The sequence below is a fragment of the Bubalus bubalis genome, chromosome 4, assembly GCF_019923935.1.
Source record: "Bubalus bubalis isolate 160015118507 breed Murrah chromosome 4, NDDB_SH_1, whole genome shotgun sequence".
NCBI lineage: Eukaryota > Metazoa > Chordata > Mammalia > Artiodactyla > Bovidae > Bubalus > Bubalus bubalis.
The window spans coordinates 117,860,813-117,879,267 of NC_059160.1; the positions used below are offsets into that span (position 1 = coordinate 117,860,813).

An 18,455-nucleotide genomic window follows, 5' to 3' on the forward strand; every position below is an offset into this window, starting at 1 on the left:
GGGACATCATAGCTCACCCCCTGCAAAAGTAGCAGTTTCATTCAAATTAGGAAAACAAAATTCATTCATTTATTCGTATAACAAATAATTAAGAAAGAAAGACATGTGAATACAATCTCCATCATTGCAAGTTTCCTCATCTCTTGCTTTTATTCTACTTACTATAACTGTGGACTCAAAACATGACTGACTGAATAAAAATAATCTAAGGGATAACCAATAAATTCATGTCTGACATCTGAGAATTAGGAAACAGAAACCAATCAACGAGTGCCTTCTTAGTGTAAAATATTGAATAGTTCTGGGAATCATCAAGACCTAGCTTGAAATCCCAACTCCTTTTCTATTGGCTGTCTGAGTGAATTGAGACTCCCAAGTCTCAATTCCCTTATGTGGAAAGTATTCTAACAGTACCTACCCTCAGAGCAGTTACAAGGATTAAATGAGATGTTGGCAAGCATCCCTCCATAGTACTTATTCAACAAATTAGCTATTTGGGTTATCTTTTGGAAGCTTAAAGTTCCATAATGCCTTTCTTAATTCCTATGAGCAACACTAAATTTTATTTTACCTCTTCAGAAGAAACTATTTTCTGTTCTCATCTTCTCTAAAAATAAAACCCTTGGAATGTTTCAGATACATGCATGAATAAGAAATTCCACTTCCAAGGAGTCCTTCCAACACAATAACCAAGAAAATTCTTACCTAGTTTTGGCAAGGAATAGGGCACGTTAAAGTAGTCTTCATAAAATTCTATTAATCGCTTTGCTATATGGAGCGCATAGTCCCCGGATCCTCTTCTGATAGCATCGGGTCTTGCATACAAGCGTACCTAATTTAAAATATATATAAAAGTTACTTTAGCCTTTTGATACTTGAATTTTATCTTCCCCGCATGTATGAATCTACACAAATCACCTCAAACACTACAAAAATTAAGCATCATTCTTGTTCATATATCAAAGCACACTGGGACTGAAATAACCAAACTTAAACAATTAAAGTAACCAAGTTGAGCAAGTCACAATTTCCCGGATTTACAAGTTGACACAGAGAAGATTTATACACCTTGCATCAAAATAAATATTCAAAGTTATCACTTACATGTGCTTGCTAGAGATAGGAAGGTATGGTGGATTAGTATAATGGTTCCCTGACTATGTTGAAAGCAGGCAGGATGCGGTGACTCGGCAGGAGAGAAAATTCATGGTTTGTTAAAGATATACTGCAACAAGCTTTGGAAGTATTACCAGGCTGAACAAAAAACTAATTTATGCTTCTACTTTTCTTTGGAACCAACTATCCAACTGTCCTTATTCTCAATATGCAAAGCAGGAATAGAAAACTCTTCATGTACACAAATGATTGCCATTCTGGAAGGCTGTCTTGAGGAAGGCAACAGCTCCCAGGCTTCAAAACCAGCTGAAATAATTCATATTTCTAACACAATCCAGATACTTACTATTGATTTTCAAATCAAGCATTGTGTATTATCTAGTCCTTGGCCAAAAGGAGCCTGAGGCAAATAACATAAAACTGAACAAAACTAACAACTGTACAGAAAAGGTTAAAATGAGATTAGTTTTCTTAAAGCTTTCATAAAGCTATCCAGCATCTTTCTTTCCAAAGGCTAAATCTATTTTTCACAGATGTGGTCCCTAATCCTCATATCAATTCTATGAATAAGAAATATGTGCTTTGTGGAGCAGTGGAGAGCCCCACAGCCCAGGAGTTGGGTTTTATTCCTACTCTGCCGCTAACTAAGCTGTGTGATATTGAACAAATTACTTAACCTCTTCCAGTCTCAAAAGTTCTCCTTTATAAAATGAAGGCATTGGCCACCAGCTGGTTGCTAAAGTGCTTTTCAGTCCTAAAACACATTACTTCCAATCCCATTTTACAGATAAAAGATCTTTGCAAATCACTAAAAACGTAAATAGATGACTCTGCATATGGAAATGGATATTTATATATAACAGGAAGACAAAAGAAAGCTGCACTCAATCATATAAAAATTGATTTTACATTTAACTCTTTATTATCCTTGCTTCAGGAAAGAGAACAGAGATGTGTGTAATCAAAAAGAGCAAAATGTCAAGAAAAATACATTCTGACTTTGCTAGAAAGATCTGTAATTCAACAATATGTTCACCAAATTCAATGACTATTATTTACTGAAATTGTGAAATGCCTTCTCAGCTGACAGTCAAATGAAATATCAAATGTTGTTTGCAGTCACCTGCAGTTTTGGTTGGCAGGAGGATGCAGCCACAGACTATCAGGAGACACCATCTGCAGCAGCAGAACCTAACACTCTCAGAGAGACAGTGGTCGTGATCCGCTACCCTTGACATCAACTGCTTATAAACATGAAAGGTCTTGAATTCCCAAAAAGCAGATCCTAAGGAAAACATGAGTGTACAGGTGATTTATTAAGGAAGTGTTCTCAAGGGCAAACCTACAAGGGAGCAAGGGAAGCAATATAAGAAAGCATAAAAAGCCAAGCAAAAAGTGAAGTCCTGGCCTCGGCCTAATCCTACAGGGAGTCCTAGCTTGTAAATTGCACTGGCAAGTTTGTGCTGCCTTGAAGCAAGAGAGCTCCCATATTCTTGCTCCTCGGTCATTGGATACTGGTTACCAAGGGGAAAGCATTAAATTCCAGGAGTTTGCTTTTGGAGCATCTGGATGACACAGTTCCAGTGGCTCAAGGATAGTCCTTGGGAGAAGACTTCAGATGTGAGCTGTTAGAAGCAGAAGAGTGAGAGCTGGGGGATGAGCACCCCAGACAGAAAGGAGACCTGGCCTGTGCGCTGACAGCACGCACCACAGACGAGAATCGGTCAGGCCTGCATTCGTTCCCTCAATATTTATTTGGTACCTGTTTTGCACCAGGGCCTGGACTAAGCCTTTTTAACTTAGTGATGAAAAAGACAAGTTCTCTAATTAGAGATGATCCAAAGCATTACTGAGAACAAAAAGCAATAAAGGTGGAATTCCCATTCTCAAAGACCTTCCTGTTCATAGGTAAATTAATTATAGTAACAGTGAATGGTAAATTCTAAGTGCCAAGTGGATACTGAGGAGAACCTTCTCAGAAGGTTCAAGGTGAAGTAAATAGTACATTCATATGCAAACCATAACCAGGACCATTGCAAAATAATGCAGCAAAAGGTCACTGATTTTACTCCTAAGAAATATCATTGATTTTAGTAGAAACATGGCCATTCCTATCAGTCAACTCTACCAGTCAAGCTATCTATACGCCCAGACAAGAGATGCAAAATTAAATCAATCTAGTTGTCAAGATTTGATGGAAATGATCCAATTTAAGTGAGAAGCATACCATGTTTAGTACAGGGTCTTCATTTGTTCATTTACACATTTATCACATATCTGCTGTGTGCCAGGCAATATACTAGAGAGTAGAAATAGAACAATAAAAATTTCTGCCACAAAAGCAAAGCATTTACTCTTACTTCTCTTAAGAGGCTCACAATGTGGAGAACCAAACTAATCAATGGCAAAATACAATGTGAGAAATTGCATTTTGCCTTCCCTCCCGTTACAACCTGACCTCCTGTAATTTAATAGAATGAACACCCATTGCAAAGGACTGAGCTCCTGTCCAAGGCCAAACCATAGTCTATCCTTCCTGCCTTTTCAAAGACATTGTTCTCAAAATTCTCCCCTTCATGTCCTGTATCACCAATTTAGGCTCCCATACTGGATCCTTTTCATTAGCAAATACTCTGTATCATTTCCTATGTTTAAGAAAAAATCTTTCTTGACTACAATTCCTCCAGCCATGGTTTCCAGCAAGAGTGCCTAAAAGACACTTACTCCTTGGAAGGAAAGTTATGACCAACCTAGATAGCATATTGAAAAGCAGAGACATTACTTTGCCAACAAAGGTCCATCTAGTCAAGGCTATGGTTTTTCCAGTGGTCATGTATGGGTGTGAGAGTTGGACTGTGAAGAAAGCTGAGCACCGAAGAATTGATGCTTTTGAACTGTGGTGTTGGAGAAGACTCTTGAGAGTTCCTTGGACTGCAAGGAGATCCAATCAGTCCATTCTGAAGGAGGTCAGCCCTGGGATTTCTTTGGAAGGAATGATGCTAAAGCTGAAACTCGAGTACTTTGGCCACCTCATGCGAAGAGTTGACTCATTGGAAAAGACTCTGATGCTGGGAGGGATTGGGGGCAGGAGGAGAAGGGGACGACAGAGGATGAGATGGCTGGATGGCATCACTGACTCAATGGACGTGAGTCTGGGTGAACTCCGGGAGCTGGTGATGGACAGGGAGGCCTGGCATGCTGCGATTCATGGGGTCGCGAAGAGTCAGACACGACTGAGTGACTGAACTGAGCTAAACTGAACATAGAATTTCGATATAATTAGAATTAACATAACTTACTTTACTTCTATATAGTTATTATTAACATCTTTCCTTACTTTCCTTTTATATAGTTAGAATTCACATATGACCAGAACATTCTCAAAATGAAAAGCAGCACTTAGCCTGAGATAATAGGTATCTCCTGGACTCTGGGGAGGTTCCTCTGGAGAAGGGAATGGCATCCACTCCAGTATTCTTGCCTGGAAAATCCCATGGACAGAGGAGCCTGGCAGGCTACAGTCCATGGGCTCACAAGAGTCGGACACAACTGAGTGACTAAGTCACGTTGCCCATTTATACTCCCTGTTTCTAGTCTCTCTTGCATTCGCCACCACAAGGCTTTTATTCCCACTGCTCCACCAGACATGCTCTCATCAACGTCACTAGTGGCCCCAGGATGCCAAATCCATCAGCTCCCAGTCTTCGACATGCTTAGCTTAGCAGCAGCATTTGACACAGTGGATCCTCTCCGCTCTTTCAAAGGCTTCCTTCACTTAACTTCAATCTTACTTTCCTTCCATCTGACTGATCACTCCTTCTCAGTCTCTAAGCTGATTCATCCTCATCCTTTCCCTCATTCCTCTCACTTCTTAATATTGGAAGGTCTCAGATTTCAAACCATAGACCTCATTTCTCTGCCTACAGTTAGTCCCTTGGAGATAGCAGCAAGTCTCATGGTTATAAATACTACATAGATGTTGAAGACGTACCCCATAATTCCAAACTTCCAACTGTCCACTGGACATTTCCATTTGGATACTGAACAAGCATCTCAAACTTAACATGTCTAAAATCCAAATTCCCAATCATTCTCTCTTTTTCTCTCTCTCTCTTACACATAGATGCACACACACACACACACACACACACACACCCCTAACCCTCCAGAAGTATTTCCATCCAGCTGCCCAAGTTCAATACCTCAAAACCATCCTTGTTTGCCCTCTTCCACACTCAAGGATGACTCAAGAGAGACAAAATTAGAAAAGTGAAGAGAGGCATACAGATAAGTAAAGAAAAACTTCAAATTAAAGAAGTACTTTTAAACCAAATTGTAGATGATTAACTGCTATAGGCATAGGCAGAGTCAAGGATTTTAAGCTACAGAATGATATAATCAGAGTTAAGTTTTCAGCTGCAGTCCCGGCGGCTGCAGAGAAGGAGGGCAGGAAGCACAAAGCTGACTGCACGCTGTGAGAGATCAGACCCTGAGCCTCTGGAGTGGGAGCACTGACTCCAACAGCCTAGACTACCAGAGAACTAACCCTGGGGAGTGTCAGATAGAGAGAACTCACACAAAGGAAACCACCTGAATACAAGACTTAGCACAACGCAACCACCAGTAACACCCTGTGCAGGACGCCTCATCTAAACCACAAACAAAACAAAAATACAAACCCAATCATCAGCAGACAGCAGTACCACCTCACTCAGCCTTGCCCATCAGAGGAAAAACAAACAAGCAAAAACTCAGCACAAATCTCACCCCATAGGAAGCTCACACAAACCACTGGATCAACCTTAGGAGAGCAGAAACCAAAAGGAAGAAAGAATTCAACCTTCTTCAAGGAAAGAATTCAACTTTCCTCGAAGCCTGGGGAAAGGAGACCTCAAACACAATAACTTAAATAAAATAAAAAGGCAGAGAAATAGCACACAAATGAAGGAATAAGCCAGAAATAAGCTAGAAGTCCAAGCAAATGAAGAGGAAATAGGAAAATTACCTGAAAAAGAATTCATAAAAATGATAGTAAAGATGATCAAAAACCCTGAAAACAAAATGGAGAAAATGCAAGAATCAATTCACAAAAACCTAGAATAATTAAAGAATACGCATACAGAGACAAACAACACAATTGCTGAAATTAAAAATACTCTAGAAGGAATCAATAGAAGAATATCTGAAGCAGAAGACCGAATCAGTGAACTGGAAGATAAAATGGTGGAAATAACTTCTGAAGAGCAGAATAAAGTAAAAAGAATGAAAAGACCTGAGGACAGTCTCAGAAACCTCTGGGACCATATCAAACACACCAACATTCGAATTATAGGGTTCCCAGAAGAAGAAGTGGAGAAGGCAATGGCACCCCACTCCAGTACTCTTGCCTGGAAAATCCCATGGACAGAGGAGCCCGGTGGGCTGCAGTCCATGGGGTCGCAAAGAGTCAGACACGAATGAACGACTTCACTTTCACTTTTCACTTTCATGCATTGAAGGAAATGGCAACCCACTGCAGTGTTCTTGCCTGGAGAATCCCAGGGACGGGGGAGCCTGGTGGGCTGCCGTCTATGGGGTCGCACAGAGTCAGACACAACTGAAGCGACTTAGCAGCAGCAGAAGAAGAAGAAGAGAAAAAGAAAGGGTGTGAGAAAATTTTTGAAGAGATTATAGTTGAAATTTTCCCCAACATGGAAAAGGAAGTAGTCCATCAAGTCCAAGAGGCACAAAGAGTCCCATACAGGATAAACCCAAGGAGAAACACACCAAGACACATACTAATCAAACTAACAATGACTAAACACAAAGAAAGAATATTAAAAGCAGCAAGGGAAAAGCACCAAGTAACATACAAGGGAAACCCCATACGTTTAACAGCTGATCTTTCAGCAGAAACTCTGCCAGCCAAAAAGGAATGGCAGAATATATTTAAAGTACTGAAAGGGAAAAATCTACAACCAAGATTTCTGTACCCATCAAGGATCTCATTCAAAAGTGATGGAGAAATAAAAAGTTATTCAGGCAAGCAAAAGTTAAGAGAATTCAGTACCAGTAAATCAGCTTTACAACCACTGTTAAACGGACTTATATAGTCAAGAAATACAACAGAAGAAAAAAGATCTACAAAATCAAATCCAAACAATTAGAAAGTGGCAATAGGAACATATATATCAATAATTACTTTAAACATAAATGGATTAAATGCTCCAACAAAAGACACAGACTGGCTAAATGGACACAGAAACAAGACCCATATATATGCTGTCTACAAGAAACCCACCTCAGACTTCAAGACACATACAGACTGAAAGTGAGAGGATGGAAAAATATATTCCATGCAAATGGGAAGCAAAATAACGCTGGCGTAGCAATCTTCATATCAGACAAAATAAACCTTAAAATAAAGACTATTACAAGAGATGAAGAAGAACACTACATAATGATCAAGGGATCAATCCAAGAGGAAGACATAACAATTGTAAATATCTATGTACCCAACATAGGAGCACCTCAATACCTAAGACAGACACTAACAGACATAAAAGGGCAAATTGACAGTAACACAATAATAGTAGGAGACTTTAACACCCCACTCACACCAATGGACAGATCATCAAAACATAAAATTAAAAAGGAAACACAAGTCTTAAATGATACATTAGCTGAGATGGATCTCATTGATATCTTCAGGACATTCCATCCAAATGCAGAAGAATGCATCTTCTTCTCAAGTGCACATGGAACATTCTCCAGCATAGACCACATCTTGGGCCACAAATCAGTGGCCCAGTAAATTTAAGAAAACTGAAATTGTATCAAGCATGTTCTCTGACCACAGTGCTATGAGACTAGATATAAATTACAAGAAAAAAACTGTAAGAAACACAAACACATGGAGATTAAACAACACCTTTCTAAATAACCAACAAGTTACTGAAGAAGTCAAAAGGGAAGTCAAAAAATTTCTAGAAACAAATGACAATGAAAACACAACAACTCAAAATCTATGGGATGCAGCAAAAGCAGTCTAAGAGGAAAGTTTATAGCAATACAATCCTACCTCAAGAAACAAGATAAACATCTAATATAACCTAACTTTACACCTAAAGCAACTGGAAAAAGAAGAATTAAAAAAAATTAGTAGAAGGAAAGAAATCATAGAGATCCAAGCAAAAATAAAGGAAAAAGAAATGAAAGAAATAATAGTAAAGATTAATAAAACTAAAAGCTGGTTCTTTGAGAAGATACACAAAACTGACAAACCCTTAGCCACACTCATCAAGAAAAAAAGAGAGAAGAATCAACAAAATTAGAAATGAAAAAGGAGAGGTTACAACAGACAATGCAGAAATACAAAGGATTAGAAGACACTATTATGAACAACTATATGGCAACAAAATAGATACCCTGGAAGAAACGGACAGATTCTTAGAAAAGTTCAATCTTCCGAGACTGAACCAGGTAGAAATAGAAATTGTGAACCCAACTATAAGCACTGAAATTGAAGCTGTGATCAAAAATCCCCCAAAAAAACAAAAGCCCAGGACCAGATGGCTTCACAGGAGAATGCTATCAAACATTTAAAGAAGAGATAATACCTATCCTTCTAAAACTCTTTCAAAAAATTGCAGAGGAAGAAACACTTCCAAACTCATTCTACGAGGCCACCATCACCCTGATATGAAAACCAGACAAAGACAACACAAAAAAAGAAAACTGCAGGCCAATATCACTGATGAACATAGATGCAAAAATCTGCAACAAAATTTTAGGAAACAGAATTCAGCAACACATCAAAAAGCTCATACACCATGATCAAGTTGAGTTTATTCCAGGGATGCAAGGACTCTTCAATATATGGAAATCAATCAATGTGATACACCATATTAACAAACTGAAAGATAAAAACCATATGATCATCTCAATAGATGCAGAAAAAGCCTTTGACAAAATTTAGCACCTATTTATGATTAAAACTCATCAAAAAACGGCATAGAAGGAACTACCTCAACATAGTAAAGGCCATATATGAAAAGCCTACAGCAAACATTATTCTCAATGGTGAAAAACTGAAAGCATTCCCCATAAGATCAGAAACAAGACAAGGGTGTCTGCTTTTGCCACTAGTATTCAACCTAGTTCTGGAAGTCCTTAGCTATAGCAATCAGAGATGAAAAAGTAATAAAAAGAATCCAGATTGGAAAAGAAGTAAAGCTTTCACTATTTGCAGATGACATGATACTGTACATAGAAAACCCTAAAGATAGTACCAGAAAATGACTAGAGCTGATCAGTGAATTTAGCAAAGTTGCAGGATACAAAATCACTTGCATTTCTATATACTAACAATGAAAAATCAGAAAGAGCAATTAAGGAATCAATCATATTCACCATTGGAACAAAAAGAACTAAATATCTAGAAATAAACTTACCTAAGGAGACAAAAGAATTGTACACAGAAAATTATAAGACAGTAATGAAAGAAATCAAAGATGACATAAACAGATGGAGAGATATTCCATGTGGGAAGAATAGGAATTCCATGTAGGAAGAATCTATATTGTGAAAATGACTATACTACCAAAGTCAATCTACAGATTTAATGCAATTCATATCAAATTACCAATGGCATTTTTCACAGAACTAGAACAAAAAATTTTACAATTCATATAGAAACACAAAAGACCCCAAATAGCCAAAGCAGTCTTGAGAAAGGATAGAGCTGGAGGAATCAACCTTCCCGACGTCAGGTTATTCTACAAAGCCACAGTCATCGAGACAGTATGATACTGGCATAAAAACAGAAATATCAACCAATGTAACAAGATATAAAGCCCAGAAATAAACCCATTTACCTATGGGTACCTTATTTTTGACAAAGGAGGCAAGAATATACAATGGGGCAGAGACAGCCTCTTCAATAAACGGTGCTGGGAAAACTGGACAGCTATATGTAAAAGAATGAAACTAGAACACTTCCTAACACCATACATAAAGATAAACTCAAAATGGATTAAAGACTTAAATGTAAGACCAGAAACTATAAAACTCTTAGAGGAAAACATAGGCAGAACACTCGATGACGTAATTCAAAGCAAGATCCTCTATGACCCACTTCCTAGAGTAATGGAAATAAAAACAAAAGTAAACAAGTGGGACCTGAATAAACTTAAAAGCTTTTGCACAGCAAAAGAAACTATAAACAAGGTGAAAAGACAACCCTCAGAATGGGAGAAAATAATAGCAAATGAAACAACTGACAAAGGATTACTTTCCAAAATATACAAGCAGCTCATACAACTTAACACCAGAAAAACAAACAATCAAAAAGTGGAAAAAAGACCTAAACAGACATTTCTCCAAAGAAGACATACAGATGGCCAACAAACACATGAAAAGATGCTCAACATCACTCATTATCAGAGAAATGCAAATCAAAACTACAATGAGATATCACCTTACACCGGTCAGAATGGCCCTCATCAAAAAGTCTACAAACAATAAAGGCTGGGGAGGGTGTGGAGAAAAGGGAATACTCTTGCACTGTTGGTGGGAAACTAAACTGATACAGCCACTATGGAAGATGGTATGGAAATTCCTTAAAAATCTAGGTATAAAACCACCATAGGACCCAGCAATCCCACTCCTAGGCATATACTGTGAGGAAACCAAAACTGAAAGAGACACATGTACCCACTGTTCACCACAGAACTATTTACAACAGCTAGAACATGAGAGCAACCTAGATGTCCATCGACAGATGAAGGGATAAAGAAGTTGTGGTACATATACACAACGGAATATTCAGTTCAGTTCATTCGCTCAGTCGTATCCGACTCTTTGCGACCCCATGAATCGCAGCACGCCAGGACTCCCTGTCCATCACCATTTCCCAGAGTTCACTCAGACTCATGTCCATCAATGGAATATTACTCAGCCATAAAAAGGAGTGCATTTGAATCAGTTCTAATGAGGTGGTTGAACCTAGAACCTATTATACAGAGTGAAGTGAGTCAGAAAGAGAAAGATAAATACTGTATTCCAACACATATATATGGAATCTAGAAAAATAGTACTGATGAATTTATTTACAGGGCAGCAATGGAGAAACAGACATAAAGAATACACTTATGGACATGGGGAGAGGGGAGGAGAGGGTGAGATGTATGAAAGAGTAACATGGAAACTTACATCACCATATATAAAATGGATAGCCAATGGGAATTTGCTGTATGGCTCAGGAAACTCAAACAGGGGCTCTGGATCAACCTAGAGGGGTTGGATGGGGTGGGAGAAGGGAGAGAGGTCCAAAGGGAGGGGATATATGTATACCTACAGCTGATTCATGTTGACGTTTGGCAGAAAACAGCAAAATTCTATAAAGCAATTATCCTTCAATAAAAAATAAACTAATAACAAAAAAAGAATTAAGTTTTCCTTGGTGGCACTAGCTACAGTGTAGGTGATGGATTGGGAGAGACTAGGAACAGACAAAGGAAATGAGTTAGACGATTGCAATGAAAAACCGATGGTGGTTTGGACTGTGGAGATGGCAAGTAGGGACGGAGAGAAATGGTCCGATTCATTCACTTGGTCCTAACAGGAATGGCTACCCACTCCAATATTTTTTCTTTTTTTTTTATATATAAATGTATTTAACTGGAGGCTAATTACTTTACAATAATGTAGTGGCTTTTGCCATACATTGACATGAATCAGCCATGGGTGTACATGTGTTCCCCATCCTGAACCCCCCTGCCACCTCCCTCCCCATCCCATCCCTCGGGTCATCCCTATGCACCAGCCCCGAGCACCCTCTCTCATGCATCGAACCTGGACTGGAATATTCTTGCTTGGAAGATTCCATGGACAGAAGAGCCTGTCCAGGCTACAGTCCATGGAGTTGCCAAGAGTCAGACACGACTGAGCAACTAACATTTTGACTTTTTCACTTTAAATATTTTATTGCACATATCCTTTAGTTATCAAGTAAAACTAACTATGGGCACATTCGTACTTGTGAACAATCATTCACCTTATCTGTGCCTGTCTCACTCAGTGCCCAGCTGTAACAAGTGTGATCAGGTGAAGGACAGGGGAAAGTCCAAAATATTTCACAAACTGCATAATTCCTGTGTGGTTCATCAAGAGTTGGCTGTGCAATAATTCATTTTATACTGTGAAAAAAAACAATCAGCTTTTCTTTTCTTTTACAGTAAACTAGGTTCTACTTAATCATAACACAGAAACTAAATCTTAATAAACATAATTATCATTCAAAAGCAATAAAGTATAATTTTATTACACCTGCTCATTTGCTTTTCTGACATTCCACGATAAGAGCCCAGCTCTGAACATGTAAATTGCTAACCAAGCTTTATCTCTCCCTCTGCATAGCTTCTTCCTAAAACCAATATAAACCAAACTGCCCATTAAGTCTGGTGGAAAGGACATTACACTAAGAACTGGCAGACAGGGGCATGAGACTCAGCTTTCTCCCCAGCTACTGTGAGCTTGTGAAAGTCGGCTAACTTCTGTGGGTGTCAGTTCAGAGTTCCTTTCAGGGATAAGAGTTTATCATTATCTATATATCATATTAACCCTGAGCGACTGGTGTATCACACTAACTTGTCTAAATTATTCTCCTCCACTCACTACTTTGGAGAAGGAAATGGCAACCCACTCCAGTATTCTTGCCTAGAGAATTCTGTGCACAGAGGAGCCTGGTGGGCGGCTGTCCATAGGGTCGCACAGAGTCGGACACGACTGAAGAGACCTAGCACGCATGCATGCTTTGGAGAAGGAAATGGCAACCCACTCCAGTGTTCTTGCCTGGAGAATCCCAGGGACAGAGGAGCGTGGGGGGCTGCCATCTATGGGGTCGCACAGAATCGGACACGACTGAAGAGACTTAGCAGCAGCAGCAGCAACAGCAGTCACTACTTATTTTGAGAAGAAAGTAATGAAAAGGTTTTAACTCTCATACAGTTTAACTCCTTGACATTTTTCACTTACCCGTGAAAATACATACCAGCTACTCAGCTGTCATTCCCCATTCTTCATTCTTGGGAGAAAAAAAAAAGTTCTCTTTTTTTCCCTTGAACTGTCCATGAATTTGGTATTGATTAGACAGATGTAACTATGGTAGCCAGCCAATATGAAATAGAAGAAGCTTGCTTTTGGAAAAAATGATCTTATGGTTCCACCATTGTAGCAATGAGCTAAGGTTTAGGAGCTGTATAATTTTGATCCCATAGAAAACTTAAATGCCCAAAATGGGTATTCCTAGGGGCCTTCTATTTAACCCAGTGGCCTTTACTCTGTATTTTTATGGACCCTTTATATTTAAAGTATGTTTATTTCCTCTTTTTATAGGATTTTACATATAGTTGATCCTTGAATAATGGGTTTGAACTGCACAGGTCCACTTACATTCAAATTTTCTTTAATAAACATAATGGAAAAATTTTTAGACATTTGCAACAATTTGAGAAAAAATTTGAACTATGTAATCTAAAAATATAAAAAAACTTATAAAAAAAGGCATGTCATGAATCCATAAATTATATGTAGATATGCAATGGCACCCCACTCCAGTACTCTTGTCTGGAAAATCCCATGGACGGAGGGGCCTGATAGGCTGCAGTTCACAGGGTCACAAAGAGTCAGACACAACTGAGCAACTTCACTTTCACTTTTCACTTTCATGCATTGGAAAAGGAAATGGCAACCCACTCCAGTGTTCTTGCCTGGAGAATCCCAGGGACAGAGGAGCCTGGTGGGCTGCCGTCTATGGGGTCACACAGAGTCGGACACGACTGAAGCGACTTAGCAGCAGCAGCAGCAGCATGCATATAAAACACAAAATATATGTTAATTGACTGTTGTCTGTAATGCTTCCGGGTCAATAATATGATCTTAGTAGTTAAGTTTTGAGGAGTCAAAAGTTACACATAGATTCTTGACGGCACAAGGGGTTGACACCCCTAACCTAATTGTTCAAGGGCCAACTGTGTTTTAATCACAGAAGGGGGTAAAATACTAAAGGCAGATATCATCAGTCCCATCAGTCATTTTACTTTCTCACAATAACAGGGATGGCAATTAAGCTTCAACTTATTCTAACAACTGAGCGTGGCTTCTTGGAGGAAACCTGAGGCCACACCTGTACTTGCCAGGAGAAGGTGCCCTGATCGTGCAAAACACCATCTGTCCTCATAGGGGTCGGAGAGGTGGCACTGATGTCAGATTCCTGCCATTATTAGGACAGAATGTTCTGTGGAAAGAAGTCATAATGGAAGGAAGCTTTCGACAGGCTCAAATCCACTTTGTCTCTGAGAGCTGTGCAGCGCAGAATGAGAACGTCCAAGACTATGTGACAGTCAGCTAGCTACTGTTTCATGAGCGTCCATTAACAGCCATGCACTGAGCAGCCACAGGCAAGCAAAAGAGATGTGGTCTCTTCTTTCCAGAAGCTTGCAGTCCAGTGGAAAGATACAGCAAGTAAGTGTGATCACTGAGAAAATCAATGTGGACCGAATTCACAATGGCTGTTGGCATCATAATAGTGATTCATCAGAACAAGGATGGAGCACCAAGGGAGCAAAGAGAAGCAAACACCTATTCAAGTTCTTACATATCACATTCTACCTTTCACTGTATTAAAGATTTCAAATGAAAAGTAAAAACACTTATACAATTGTAATATAAAGCAAGTAAGTAAATACATGCAGTTGTCAGACACATTACAAAAATTTTCCCTAAATAATTTTAGAGACTTTCTTCTAATTAAGATACTTCATAGGTTTTCTTTCTTATTTGTCTTTACAAAACACCTGTAGAATTAGTATGGAGTTCATCGGTAAATTCTGATATTATAGATGAAGAATCTGAAAAGAAGGTTTTCTATAGACCCTGAGTCATTTTAAAGGACAGTGAAACTAAACCTCTCTAGTGCCTTTCTTCTAGACTGTTTTAATTATTTGTTGTATTAAGCATGAATTATGGTAGTTGCTATATAATTATGTGAAACAGTGTATTTCCCAGTGTATTTTACTACAGCAAAGGTAAAAAAGAAAAAAAAACCATTTACAACAGGAGCACACCTGTTAAAGACCTGAACAGCATTTTCTCTGATTTGACATTTGCAGTTTGGTATGTTAAATGGAATAAACCTTCTGGCTTGCCAGAGATATTCTCTGAGAAAATTTCACACTGCAAGAGTACATTAAAAACTTTGGAAGACAGAAATTATTTCATGGCGTTAAAAATTTCACTCTACCAATAACAAATTTACTTTTTCTTTTGCCTAACTGGAAAAACCAGTCCCTTTCTTCAATAACTACAAAACAATGACGTGATATCACTAAACTCTCCACCATTAAAGCTGAATTAATTCTCATATGTGAGTATAATTTGATTTGGGGGTTCTTCATATAAATCAATAAAATAGAACAAGCCAAGCAGGAGGGAGCAGGTGCTTTTGGCACTAAATAGAAGACAAATACACTGATACAAAGTAGGAAGGCTGTAAACAAGAAGCTGAAAGCCCAGCAGAATTAGTCTTATTTAAAATTTGGAAGATGCCTTTTTTTTTTTTTTGGTAAAGAAAAAGGAAAATAAATACACACAGAACTCTGGCAGAAAGAAGGAACCAGAACCCAGATGCATGAGCCAATAAACAGAAAGAGGAGGCTGCAAGGGGGCTGGCGCAGGAGTTGGCCTGGCTGGAGCAGGTGGTGCCAGTCCAGGAGGCAGAGCCCGCGAAGGGGCCTGGCAGCTCGAGTGAAGAGCCTGGTGTGCTGCTTTCAGTAACAGAGCCACCTCGGAGCCCTCAGCACAGCAACATGATTGAAAACGACACCGGGAGATTATTTAGGCTACAGAACGTAAGACGTATTGAGACGGGGTGGCTAGTGAGCAGAAAAGCCTAATAATACAAGTGAAAAATTAGTTCTCCAGTTCTTACAGGGAGAACAGCCAGTAATAGCCAGTCTCTATCACTGCAGTCAAAAAACTCATTTGTAGAAGGAGAATTTAGAATGGGGAATGGATGGGGAGTAAGATCCCAGTACTAAGAAGGAGGGGCTTCCCTGGTGGCTCAGTGGTAAAGAACCCGCCTGCCAATGCAGGAGACCCAGGTTCGATCCCTGGATCGGGAAGATCCTCAAGGAGGAAATGGCAATGGGAGGAAATTTCCAGTATTCTTGCCTGGAAATCCCATGAACAGAGAGCCTGATGGGCTATGGTCCATGGGGTCGCAAAAGAGTCAGACACGACCTAACACTGCCTAAACCACAGCAACACTAAGAGTGAGGCGTGCAGCGATGATAAAGCCATGACAGCCTCCGCACTTGGCGGCGTCACACACACGCCCTGTAGACGCCATCTCAGCGCTCCTCCAGCAGTCTTACCTGGGACTGCTCGCCTCGGACCCACCTGAGACCTCCTCTGAGGACACTGGCACATCTTTAATGAGATCTACATTTCACTTCATATCAAATGCTGTCATAAGGTGGACCCAGCGTACTGTCACTGGTAAAGTTGCTCTTTCCGCCTGTCCCTGCCTGTAGTTTCTCCCTTCCCCTCTCACAGAATTTTACTAAGGATCCGTGAAAAAGCACTTCTGAGAATCCTGAGACAGACTGGCTACATACTGTGGGGTTTCTTTGGGACCTGGTAGCCTTAATTCTATGGGTTCATAGGTTCTCTGCATTTAAAGCATTTTTGTTTCATCTTTCTATAAGACTGAAATTCTTTAAGCCTTGGGTCCATCTCTTCAATTTCTCTTTTTACTCCTTACTGTGTCTAATAGAGTCCCTTTCACCCAAGAGGAACTGACAATGTGTTGCTGACATCCATAAAATGGCAATAAACTTTGAAGGTCCTTGTCTGCTCAAGTACTAAAATGCTATTATAATAGATTGATTGCATCTTCCCACTGCATTTTGCTTCAGGCAAGGAAATTAGTATTGTGGCCACCTGAACAGTCTCTTCTTGTAAATCTCTTCACATTTGCTTTCTAAGCATACTATTTACTAGCTCACTATGGAGCCTACAAGTTCAACAGACTGACTTCAAGGAAAGGACAGGGCTTTGCCATATTCACGCTGCCATTGACACATTTTTCTAATATTTATGTGGTGGACTGAATAACGGCCCCTCACGGGTATCATGGCCTAATCCTTAGAACCTATGCATGTTACCAAAAGGAACATTGTATGGATTAAATTAAGAATGTTGACACAAGGGGACTATCCTAGATAGTTCTGCTAGGACCTAAAGGTTATCACAACTCTCCTGCTACGAGGGAGTCAGAAGGAGTTTTGACTACAGAAAACGAGATTGCTCAGTCGTATCTGACTCTTTACGATCCCGTGGACTGTGTCCCGCCAGACTCCTCTGTCCATGGGATTCTCTAGGCAGGAATGCTATAGTGGGTAGCCATTCCCTTCTCCAGGGGATCTTCCCAACCCAGGGATCGACGTCAGGTCTCCTGTATTGCAGGTGGATTCTTTACCGTCTGAGCCACCAGGGAAGCTCAAGGTGACAGAAGCAGAGCGAAATCTGAAGATGCAAAGAAGGAAAAAGAGGTCATAAATCACCAAATATAAGTCCTGCAGCTTTAGAAGCCAGAAAGGCAAGGATTAGCTCATCCTTTAGAGCCTCCAGAGTGAACCAGCTTTGCAACACTTGATCTTAACCCCATGAAACTCAGTTTAGGGACTTCCCTGGTGGTTCCGTGGCTGAGTCCACTCGCCAATGCAGGGGACACAGGTTCCATTCCTGGTCCAGGCAGATCCCACATGCTGTGGGCAAGTAGGCCCATGTGCCGCAGCCACTGAGCCCGCAATTACAGGAGCAGCCACCACAGTGAGGAGCCTGTGCACCCAGCTAGAGCAGCCCCTGCTCCCTGCAGCTAAGAAAACACGTGCACAGCAACGACGACCCCACGCAGCCAATCAAGAAAATCTGGAGGAAAAAAAAGAAGACCTAAAGGAGAATGGCTGCTAACTCAGCCCCTCCTTACTGTCTTGCTTTTAAGAAAATAAAACTCAGTTTAGATTTCTAACCTCTGGAAGAGTAAGAGAATAAACGTGTGTGGTATATTAAGTCCCTAAGTTTCTGGCAATCAGTAATAAGAAATTAATATAACATTTTTTTTTAATTTTCATTCCAGTTAATACATTGCTTTGTGTTCGATTTTCACCTTCATGTTAGAGCATATTTTATATTTCTCCATGTGTCACTCTTTCTACTATAGATATAATTATTTACAGCTTTCAGTCTGCTAATATTGGCACACCTGTTTTACTTACATATATTATTACCAAGCACAC

At 39.8% G+C, this 18,455-nt stretch overlaps 1 protein-coding gene across 1 annotated transcript in view; it reads right to left on the reverse strand.

Moving 5' to 3' along the window:
- The window catches only part of TRHDE (thyrotropin releasing hormone degrading enzyme), a 439,831-nt gene that overhangs the window by 289,221 nt on the left and 132,155 nt on the right, over positions 1 to 18,455 (reverse strand). The window contains exon 3 of the mRNA XM_025284466.3: positions 706 to 832. Within this exon, the coding sequence (XP_025140251.3) occupies positions 706 to 832 (127 nt within the window). The remainder of the gene's footprint in view (positions 1 to 705; positions 833 to 18,455) is intronic.